Genomic DNA, 11,767 nt, shown 5'->3' with positions numbered 1-11,767 from the left:
TTTATGTCAAATTCGGCCCTCATAACAAATGAGTTCGACACCCCTGGTCTAAACGTTATGTTACATTACTACAATGTCTTTGAGACTCTTTTCTTTTCTTTGCAAAACCAATCTAGCATTCTGGCCAGACACGTGTCTATGCTATGCCATGTTTGCAAGTACCTGAGAAGTTTTAAAAAACTACAAGACAATAAAACTTTTGTTCCAATGGTTTTAAAGATATTTTGGATGTTAAGTTCTTCTCCATGCTTGGAGATCTTGACTGTCATGATGGGGAAAATTTTTTTCCAGATATTTACATAACATTTAAGCCACACTTCCAGAAAAAACAGCATTAACGTTTGTGCTATCTGCATGGCTTCCGGCAGTCATAGTGGCACGTACGCAGAAGATTCTCACACACCTTACTTTCATTTCATCTAAGACCAGGACATCCCCTCTATTTATGCAGTACAAGATATGCACTATTATGTTAGTTTCGACATCCTATTCAATTAAGGCTGCAACTGTAGACATAGTTACCCAGAAGTAAACTCCATGAAGTCTCTTGATTTACTCTACACAAACATGTACAGGATCAGGCTGTGAAGTCAGATTTGGTTGCTATAAAGAATCATCTACAGTCGACAGATACTGTGGTTCCATCAGTATCCTCACCCCTATGTCTAGAAAGTTCTGTCCCATGGTCAAAATGGGAAGGAACAAACATTCTCGACACCTTCATAAATCAGAACCAAGATATATATATTTTAAAAACCTAAAATGAGATTCCAGTGTAAAAAGAACCCAATTTACAATGCATGTCAGAAGTGAAACTTGTAGTCTTCAGTTTGATCTTCTACTTCAGTAAAATATGTACCATAGTACAAATATAGCACCTCTTCTCTTGGGCACTAGTGTTGATTCTAAAAAAAAGAAAGAGTCTAAAGTTGAAGTCAGTTAAATGTATCGCAGTCACATCTATTAATAATAAGGGAACACTTAACATTTGTCCCAGCTAAATTAGTAGCAACTGTTATTAAGACAGAAGCCTGAAGAACACCAGTGGCTGAGGCAAAAGGCAAAGGGAAGTCCTGCCTCCCCAAATTTTGAAGTTCTTTAGGATTAATAAACATGTGGATAAGGTAGGCATATATAAGGTAGGCATATATACTTTCAAAAAACCTTCTGAGAATGTTTTACAACCAAAACTCCTAAGTAAACTCAATAGTCATGGAATAAGAGGACAGGTCATCTTGTGAAATTAAAATTGCATTTTTTTCAATGGGTGGAAATAAGCAGTGGAGTCCTAGAGTACCTGTAGTCTTAAAATGGTTTGTAAATTATCTGGCATTGCAGGTGAGCAGTGTCATAGCCAAGCTTTGGCTATACTGGATGAGTGGGAAACAATGGAACACTTTATATTTATTTATAAATTCATCTTATAGACTACCTGCCCATGAAAACAAGGCTCAGGGTGCTGAACAAAAGTTTCAACAAACACATTCAAATCAAGTTAGATAATTAAAACAGTAACAAGGTAACAATTCCAGATGGCATTAGAATAGAGAAATTTTGTCACTACTCTGGGGGGTGGAGGGAGGAAATAAAATAAAAGGAGAAGCCAGGCAAGGAGGAAAGATGTCCTCAACTGTAGGACATCTCTACCTTATGTCCCACAGAAGACAAACATCATTTGGCAGAGAGTTCCACCAGGTCAAGGTCAGGACTGAAGAAGCCCTGGTTCTGGTTGAGGACAGCTGGATATTTTTGAGGGCCAGGGATCACCAGTAGGCTTTTCTCTCCTGAACTTAATTCTCTTCTGGGGGTATACCAGGAGAGGAGGTCCCAGACCATTTAGAGTCTTGAAGGTTAACACCAGAACCTTGAACCTGATTCGGTATTCAATCTGGAGTCAGTGCATCTGGTGAAGCACCGGTTGAATGTGCGCTGTCTGTAGGGTTCCAGTAAGGACCCGTGCCACTGCATTCGGGATCAGTTGTAATTTCTATGTCAGCCTCAAGGGTAGCCCTGAAGTTCAACTTGGGAAACTGCAAGGTGATGAACACTGGAACAAGAAATTCTAACTTTAAATATATGTTGATGGGAGTCTGAACTGGTGCTGTAGGATTTAACTCAATAAAAACATTGACTCAGTGCACAACAGTGGTGAAAAAGGCCAGTTTCTTAATGGGAACTATTAGGGAAGATATGGTAGATATAATGGCCAATATCGTATAGCATCATGGTGCAGTCTCATTGAAATACTTCATATAGTTCTGGTCACCATATTAAAAAAAAAAAAAAGATATTGCACAGTTGGGAAAAGTGAAGGGCTTGTAAAGGCTGGAAGCCAACATAGGCTACTACAGTTTTCCAGGCCAGAATACACTGAAAAGGTTGTGCAAATTAGCACTTAAACACAGGATTATCATACAGTTTTGTTGGTAACAAATTAACTGACACAAGTGAGAAAGTTGCCTATCAACAGTAAACATAATTTTGATACCACTTGACACATTTAAACTCAAGAGATCACACAGATTAAATCCATGTTAAGAGAAGATGACAGAGTAACACCACACAAAACTATCACTTCATTGTTTCTAAGCTGCATCAGTATTACGCTTGATCATAATACTGTAGCAGGAACTCCTTTGCATGTTAGGCCACACACACCTGATGTAGCCAATCCTCCTGGAGCTTACAGTAGGTCCTGTATGCTCTTGGAGGATTGGCTACATCAGGGGGTTTGGCCTAAAATGCAAAGGAGTTCCTGCTACAAATAAAGCCCTGTACTCAAACTCAAACTTACCTGTAATCAGGGGTGGAATTCTAGCAGGAGCTCCTTTGCATACTAGGTCACACACCCCTGATGTAGCCAATCTTCCAAGAGTTTACGAGGCTCTTCTTTGTAAGCTCCTGGAGGATTGGCTACATCAGGGGTGTGTGACCTAGCATAAAAGGAGCTCCTGCTGGAATTCCACCCCTGCCTGTAATTATTAACATTTATCCACTTAATAAGTAAGGAATTTGAGGCAAAACGGAGTTACTGAAATGGAAGTTTGTGTAGAACCATATAGCTGAAATGGTGTCTTGCTGCTGTGACCCCTAAAAGCGTGGGATGTCATGAGCTCAGTTACTCAGACCCTGTAACGTCTGGAAAATGTAGCTCTCACATCAGTCACATTGAGACAAGATATTTCGGGAACTTGCTAAGTATTGTGGATTTGTTGCATGCTAAGCAGAATATTTTACATGTTTCCTGTGAGAATCTTTGTGTTGCTATGACTTAAGTGAGACCTGAACCCTATAAAATAAAGGCCACTTGCTTTGCAAGAGAAGCATTTTCTCCTCAACACGCGTGTTGTGTGGTTCATTCCAACAGTTTGCAAAGTAGGAACAACTTATACAGAAGCCAGAAACCTGGAGCTTGAGAAGCTAGTCTCTGTTGAAGCACCTGGTGTAACTGAGAAGCGCTGCCTATTCATATGGAGCACCCCAATAACTAGAAAGAGAAAGTGGGGCTCCTATTCCTATATACAAAATGGAGTCTGACCAGAAACAGGCCAAGAAAATACTTCATTCAAAATGGAGTAGACCCAGGAGAGAGTTTGTTCTGGTCACCACCTGAAGGCTCCCTCTCAGTGCGACCCTGCCTACCCCTTTCACCTTCGCCCAAACAGGTTGCATAATAACAATGGGGACTGCTGGTAAGTATTGCTCACACCCTAATCCTCATCTATTGATTAATAGCCTTTCTCTCTGGATCATTAATCCCACCTAGCTATTTCTATTCACTTCTATGATGACGTCCATCCCGCTATGTCTGCCCCACTGAGTTCTTTTCTGAGGTGTTGAGCCCAAACCAGTACCACCCAGGTACACCCTGACCCACCCTTTTTGGAAAAGATATGAAAATTATAATCTATTATTCCCAACCAGGATCCTTTCACAAGGACCATCATCAGGTTATTAAGAGCTATAGAGTTATTAAAAGGTCCTCCACCCCTCAGAATTCTATATAACCAAAGTGAACACCCCAGGTCGGTATGCATTCTGTAGGGCGCCATTTGCAGTTTGCACCCCCCCCCTTAAGCTTGTAATTGGGTCTATAGGGCTTGCTATGCTGGTCGTGCTTGCCCTCCTCGTCGATTTTCCTGCTGAATGGACGTCTCCTCTTCTGGATCAGGTGACTACACACTCTTCATCAACCCCTCAATTGTCCTATCGATAACCTCCTTAGCTTCATGATTGCCTGTATTGTGCATTTGTGTGTGCGAATGTATTCTTTTTACATATTTTGAGTAAATCTTACAAAATCTATTTGCCTGGAGTATTCTTGTCTGAAAACCAACCTCTGTATCATTGGAGAAAAGATCCTTTGCTCCTCATTTGCTCTACCTAGTCTCAATATTTGCTAATTTCCCCATTTTAAAAGGAGACTCAAAGCATTTCCCATAACACTGGAGCCTCATCCACATTCCTCTACTTTCCTGCCTTTTAGCAAGTAAAACATGCATGTTTTCAAGCTTCCCATTGCGGGTGTGAAGATATAGGGTTTACTATATAGTGGCAGAAAATTACTAAAGTAGATAACATTCCAGGAAATAAGACATTTATAACAGCAATTAGGTATTTCCACCCAATGTAATGCAGTTGGGAAAAAAACTACACTTTTTTTCCAGAGTACAATAACAACGAGAAAGAGAGAATATACATGTGCTAAGAAAGCTACAATTAAATATTCAAAATATATTCACTGCATTCTTTCCTCAACACTTATCAAATCAATACAAGATTAAAGATCCCACTTTAGATCACCCATTCATACACAAACCTATTTTAACATTTGCAAAAGTATGTCTCGTGGCATTTCATTTTGTTTTTCAAGAGCTCTAAATGCTGAATATTCACCTTTTTCATTATTTCATCACGGGTTGTAAAATGTGGGACATCTTCAACTTCAATCCCCTCAGCCATTTCTGTTACCTTGTCCAAGAGATCTTTGTTGTAGCTACAAAATAAGAGTCGCAGAGTTACAGAGCAGTCCTAAACAAATCTACTCAGGTTTGCACAACAGGAAAGTGTTATTAGAACTGCAATTTTAATGTGATATCCCATGTTCTACTGTGTTCTATTAATTCACTAAAGTCAGTCAAGTCTTGTAATTCATATATGCTTTTAAAAAGAGAAAGCATTGTCCTTGTAGTTTTAGGAATTGAAAAAACCAAGATGTAATGAGAGCTGAGTTTTTCTGTGCTATTATTTCAGTAACATAAGCAACTCATTTTCTGAACACCTATTCAAAAGAGCTAAGCAAAAAATATAAAATCCATACAATAAGTATTTCACTTTTTAAAAATCTTCACTAAGGACATAAAGAATTTGAGCTTTTCTTATGAGGTAGTAGTGACTCATAGTGGGGGTGGGTGGGCTCCCTCTGGGTATCCTACCCCCCCCCCCAGGGAAAGTGTATGCGCAATACATAGCCTCTCCTCTCCCGGTGTAGTGAACGCCGCGTGGTCACTGTCTGGCTATGCCTAGCAGATGGTCACTGCAATGGCCTCTCCTGCATTACTGCATCCGTAGCAACACCTTCTCGCTGGTCCCCCCCGTTTTTCATAGAGTTTGCTACGTCATGGTGCGACCGAATTGTCCGGCGGTATAACCGGATGGGCAGGCTGGGCCCACCAACCTCGCCAGCCTAAGAGAAGGAAAACTCTAACATCAAACCCGGGCAGATAGAGCTCGTTAATGTAACACCTACCACCTGGAGGACTCGCTGCCGGCGTCCCGGCTTACTGGGCCATGGCAGATGACCCCCAGGTGAAAGGGTGGAGCCAGTACCGCGCACACTGGGCTTCACCTAAAAAATTCCTCTGCACAGGCCTGAAGGGCATATCCACATACACAACCCACAACGCATCAAGTCCTGCAGCGATGGGCAAGGGGCGAAACGGCAGGTGGAAGGTGCCACTGGAAGCCGCAGTCCCGATCCTGCATGTAGGCGGTTCAGGGTATTGGTCGCCTGATGCTAACCCGGAGACGAAAGCATCTTTCGGCAGCACCCTGAACGACCAAGCAGCCTTATCTAGGGACAGCACTGCTTGCTCCACACGGAGAGAGGCCTAGAAAAGGTGGCCTAAACAAAGCTCATCTCCTCCACCCCAGTTGGCTAGCCGCGGTCAACGGGCATCCTTACTTGCGGTCAAAAAATAACAACAAAGAAAAGGCATGCACCTGCCTCACAAAGTGTGCAAAGACTAAAGCTTGCGTGTTGGAACATCAGAACCATGCTTGACACAGTAGTCGCCCTGAACGACGCTCTGCTCTAGTTGCCCACAAACTTCTCAGGTTGAATATCGACATAGCAGCTCTCAGTGAGGTCCGTTTCCCTGAGGAAGGTAGTCTTCAAGAACACGGTGCTGGCTATACCCTCTACTGGTCAGGTAAGTCAAAGGCTGAGAGCCGCCTTTCTGGCGTTGGCTTCATGGTCAGGAACTCCATTGCCTCCAAACTCGAAAACCTGCCAACAGGTCACTCAGATCGCATCATGTCCATGCGCCTCCCACTTCAAAACAAGCAGCATGCAACACTCTTCAGTGTGTATGCCCCAACCCTTCAAGCAGATCCTGCAGAAAAGAAGAAGTTCTATGCTGATCTACACAACCTCGTACGGAAGACCCCTACAGAGGACAAGGTGATCATCCTTGGCGACTTCAATGCCAGAGTAGGTAAAGACTCGGAAGCCTGGAAAGGAGTACTTGGCAAACACGGCATTGGCAACTGCAATGACAACGGGCGCCTCCTGCTAGAATTCTGCATGGAGCACCAGCTCACCATCACCAACACTATCTTCCAGCAGAAGAACAGTCTGAAGACAACCTGGATGCACCCACGGTCCAAGCACTGGCACCTTATCGACTACATTCTGGTGCGCCAGAGAGACCTTCGAGATGTCTTACACACCCGAGTAATGCCCAGTGCAGAATGTCATACGGATCATCGTCTTGTACGCTGCAATCTCCAATTCACTTTAAATCCACACCCAGGAGAGGAGGTATCCCTCGGAGGAAGTTTCAGGTTGGCAGTCTCCAGTCAGCCGAAGTTAAAGCTGCCTTCCAGGCAAAACTCCAGTCAAGAATTGAGGACCCCAGTTGCCCCACAGACCCTTCTCCAGAAGCACTCTGCATGGAGCACCAGCTCACCTGCAGATCTCACTACCGTCCTGCAGATCTCTGAAGAAGTCCTCGGGTTCTCCACAAGGAAGAACAAGGACTGGTTTGATGAGAACAATCAAGAGATCCAAGATTTACTGGCGAAAAAGAGATCTGCCTACCAAGCACATCTTGCTCAGCCCTCCTGTCCTGGGAAAAAAGCAACCTTTCGCGCTGCATGTAGCAACCTCCAGCGCAAGCTTCGAGACATTCAGAACGATTGGCGGACCAAGCTTGCAGAGAGAACCCAGCTGTGTGCAGACACTGGTGATTTAAGAGGGTTCTACGAAGCCCTGAAGGCAGTATATGGTCCATCATATCAGGCTCAGAGTCCCTTGCGTAGTGCAGACGGCCAAGTGCTCCTCACAGACAAGGCATCCATACTGAACCGGTGGTCAGAGTATTTTCAGGTTCTCTTCAGTGCCAACCGCGTAGTTCAAGATTCAGCAATCCACCTCACCCCACTTCAACCAGTGAAAACAGAGTTGGATGAGATCCCCACCCTAGAAGACACTGTTAAAGCCATCAAGCAACTGAAAAGTGGCAAGGCAGCAGGAGTTGATGGAATTCCACCAGAGATCTGGAAGCATGGGGGCACAATACTACATAGCTCACTTCACAAAGTACTTGTCACCTGCTGGGAACAAGGCAAATAACCACAGGACTTTCGCGATGCAATCATCATCATCCTATACAAGAACAAAGGGGAAAAGTCAGACTGCTCCAACTACCGGGGGATAACCCTGCTCTCCATCGCAGGCAAAATCCTTGCCAGAATACTCCTGAACAGACTGGTGCCCACCATTGCAGAAGAACTCCTCCCAGAGAGCCAGTGCGGCTTCAGAGCTAACAGGAGCACCACCGACATGGTATTTGTTCTCAGGCAGCTCCAAGAGAAATGCAGGGAACAGAACAAGGCTCTGTATGTGACTTTTGTCGACCTTACCAAAGCTTTCGATACCGTTAGCAGGAAAGGCCTGTGGCAAATCTTGGAACGTTTAGGATGTCCCCCAAGGTTCCTCAGCATGATCATCCAGCTACACGAAGACCAGCGAGGCCAAGTCAGACACTGCAACGACCTCTCGGAGCCCTTCCCAATAGGCACAGGTGTAAAGCAAGGCTGCGTTCTCGCGCCAACTCTCTTTACGATCTTCTTTAGCATGATGCTTCAAAGAGCCGCAGTAGATCTAGATGATGACGATGGTGTCTACATCCGCTATCGCACCGATGGCAGCCTGTTCAATCTGAGGCGACTAAAGGCCCACTCCAAGACAATGGAAAAACTCATCCGAGAGCTACTGTTTGCTGATGATGCTGCACTCGTCTCCCACTCGGTATCAGCTCTGCAGCATATGACGTCCTGCTTTGCAGAGGCTGCCAAGCTATTCGGCGTAGAAGTTAGTCTGAAGAAGACAGAAGTTCTCCACCAGCCTGCACCCCAGGAAGATTATCACCCTCCCTGCATCACTGTGGGTGAATCAGTTCTGAAGACAGTCCAGCAGTTCAGCTACCTGGGGTGCATCATCTCCTCAGATGCTAAGATCGACAAGGAGATCGACAACAGGCTGGCAAAGGCAAACCGTGCATTTGGCCGACTGCACAAAAGAGTGTGGAGCAACAAGCATCTGAAAAAAGGCACAAAGATCAATGTTTACAAAGCGGTTGTGATGACAACCCTCATCTACGGCTCCGAATCGTGGGTTTTATACCGTCATCACCTGCGACTCCTCGAGCGCTTTCATCAGCGCTGCCTTCGCACCATCCTCAACATCCACTGGAGTGACTTTGTGACCAACACTCCGCCCTGAGCCACTCGTGGGAAGGGCGGGATATAAATCTTAAATAAATAAATAAACACTGAAGTCCTCAAGCGGGCGGAGGTTACCAGCATCGAGACACTGCTGCTGAAGACGCAGCTGCGCTGGGCAGGGCATATTTCTAGGATGGAAAACCACCGCCTTCCCAAGATTGCCCTGTATGGCGAACTCTCCACTGGCCATCGAAATAGAGGGGCACCAAAGAAGAGGTACAAGGACTCCTTGAAGAAATCCCTTGGCACCTGTCACATCAACCATCACCAGTGGTCTGACCTAGCCTCAGATCGCAAAGCATGGAGGCACACTATCCACCAGGCTGTCTCTTCCTTTGAGAACGCACGCATAGCTGGTCTTGAGGACAAAAGGAGATTGAGGAAGAATCGCACTGCTACAGCACCAACCCTAAATCAGACTTTTCCCTGCAGCCACTGTGGCCGGACCTGCCTGTCCCACATTGGTCTTGTCAGCCACCAGTGAGCCTGCAGCAGACGTGGACTATTGCACCCTTCTTAAATCTTTGTTCACGAAGCCAAGCCGAGAGAGAGAGAGAGTAGTGACTCAGTGACAGACCCAGATGTTGATATACTATATTTTTAAACTCGGTTTCTAAGACTTAAGTAATTCTCATCATGACCATTTTAGCACACGAATCACTGGAAAGATAAATCATCCAGTTTCCTAACATGTCTAGTAGATTCTTAAACACGTATGCATGATTTCATTGTCTAGTTGTAAATAGGGCTGGACCAGATCTACACTGTAATTACTCAGAATTGTTTCACTGAAAGCCATAATAAACATCACAGTCACACACACATATATAATTGGCAAAAATAAATTTAGTTCAGCACTGCAGTTCACAGTAATTTTCTGAAGTAAGCAAGTTAACCACCTCTGAACTACAATAACTGGCCACATTAACTGGATAATTATGGACTAGGGTTGCTAACTGCCTAGAGAAAAACAAGTCTTATCACTTTAATAGAAGCTTAATGTAGGTTTGCCAGTTCCAGGTTGGGAAAAGCTTGGAATTTGGGGAGTTGGAGCCTGAGGAGGGGAGGGATAAGGCCATAAAGTCCATCTTTCCAAGCAGCCATTTTCTCCCGGTGAACTGATCTCTAGTGCCAGTAGTAATCCCAGGAGATCTCCAGCTGCCACCTGGAAGGTGGCAACTAGTTTAATGGAATGTTGTCTACCAACTGGTTATTTAAAAAAAAAATCACCTGCCCATTTCTACAATTAAAGCACTGTTAAAAGACCAGGACGTTTTCCACCAAGCCCCTTGGCAACTCTATCATGAACCGCTGGGTATGTGAATCCTACAGTCAAACCCTATGCATAAAAGTAAATTCCAGGGTATCCGATGGGGCTTAATCCAGGTAGGAGGGCACAAAATTTGCAGCCCACTCGAAAAGGAGGAGCTTCCAGTAGATTGTTATATGTTGGCTGTGGCAGAGTTCTTTTGACGTCTATATGGCGAGTGGAAATACAGCGGAGGAATCAGCTCCCAAGCATGGAGTCGCAACATTGAGGAAAGCTTCACCAATTGAATTTCTGCTTTCTTCTGATATAGTAACTTTTAAAGAGGGAGGATACGGAGATACAAGCAGCGCGTACCAATATATGAAACAACCCCCAAATGTGGTTTCCTCGCTGCTTGCCCGGACACAGGATTAGACATACCTCCTCGCTAACTGACTGCACATAAACAGAAGCCAAGCGAGGCGCAGGAAGGGCGGTACCTGCATCCCATGAAGAGATGATTGGCCCAGACCATAGAGAGCGAGAGCAGCTGGTCCACACGCAGCGGAGAGAGCTCCGCCCCGTCCTCTGGCGGGACGTTGCGCAGGATGAAGGTCCTCCGAGCCTGCCAGTGTTTTTCGTTCTCCGAGTAGGAGCGGAACTGTTCGGGGAAATCATCAACCAGCTCATCGTTCCCGCTCACCATCCTTTCAGCTTTTCCGTTCAACAAGCTAATATGGGGGAGGGAACCGGAAGCAACGTTTCTAACGGTCGTGGGGTGGCGAGGGGAACGTAGCCAACAACCTTGCCGCTCTAGCCCTACATACTCTTTTACTCCCCTCTTCAGCGCAATGCCGGCTTCGGAATCCCGTGGGGGCGTTGCAAGTGTGAGCGTGCGCAAAAGGACAATGCTGGATCATCTTCAGTTTTGTTGCGAGGCTGAAATCTAGGAATCTTTAGTTCTGCTGCTGAGGAATTTCTGTAGTCCCTTATGGATACCAATAGGGGTGTGTGCTCCCCCCCCCCACCCTTGGTTACCATTCCCATGTTGAACCTCCCCCCGCGCCTTTTTTCATTCTGCATCTCCCCCATCCCCCCGTTAACTCTCATTTTTGACTAGCGTGCTTCCAGAGCTACCCTGGCATGACGTCATTTATGCTGTGTTCACAAGGCTTGGCAGAACCAGACTGAATTTGTTCCCTCAGACCCTGAAGCCTTATTTTCTAACACCAAATTTAATAATGTTTAAGCAGCTTTGCTTCCCAAAATAGGTTGTGGACTCACCCCAAGCCCTACATCTCTGGAACCAGGAGGCAGAGCCCAGCGAAGTTCCACAGAAAGACTGGTGCCCCATCCAAACTTGTCTTTGTACAAAGCACTCCAAATTACAGTAACTTCCAGGAATCATATAAACTTATGTTGCTAAACAGCTCAAAGATAAGTGGGTTGGGGGCTACTGCACCCCAAAATAACCTTTTGTTGTTCAGTCACACAGTCGAGTCCTACTCT

General features: G+C 45.2%; 1 protein-coding gene across 2 annotated transcripts; it reads right to left on the bottom strand.

Annotated features, from left to right (window-relative positions):
- Positions 1-723: 723 nt before the first annotated feature.
- On the bottom strand, positions 724-11,141 carry CDKN2AIPNL (CDKN2A interacting protein N-terminal like). 2 transcript variants are annotated; one of them, XM_060240458.1, is made up of 3 exons: positions 10,759-11,141; positions 4,897-4,996; positions 724-905 (listed from the first exon to the last, which is right to left on the bottom strand). In XM_060240458.1, the coding sequence occupies exons 1-3, from the start codon at positions 10,962-10,964 to the stop codon at positions 894-896; spliced, it is 318 nt and encodes a 105-aa protein (XP_060096441.1). In that variant the 5' UTR covers positions 10,965-11,141; the 3' UTR covers positions 724-893. The 2 variants fall into 2 exon arrangements, with proteins under 2 accessions (XP_060096441.1, XP_060096440.1); XM_060240457.1 differs by lacking the exon at positions 724-905 and having other exon boundaries at positions 4,581-4,996; positions 10,759-11,092.
- Positions 11,142-11,767: the final 626 nt, after the last annotated feature.

Source organism: Heteronotia binoei, chromosome 5 (genome assembly GCF_032191835.1).
Source record: "Heteronotia binoei isolate CCM8104 ecotype False Entrance Well chromosome 5, APGP_CSIRO_Hbin_v1, whole genome shotgun sequence".
NCBI lineage: Eukaryota > Metazoa > Chordata > Lepidosauria > Squamata > Gekkonidae > Heteronotia > Heteronotia binoei.
Note: the sequence above shows the minus strand (reverse complement) of the source record. Positions and strands in the feature narration are given on the sequence as shown.

Bases quoted from the DNA above. Each gene is read 5' to 3' on its own strand.
- CDKN2AIPNL (XM_060240457.1), bottom strand. From the start codon at position 10,964: ATGGTGAGCGGGAACGATGAGCTGGTTGATGATTTCCCCGAACAGTTC. The intron at 4,997-10,758 runs GTACCGCCCTTC...CTTATTTTGTAG, and splicing joins CATCTCTTCATGGGATGCAG to CTACAACAAAGATCTCTTGG.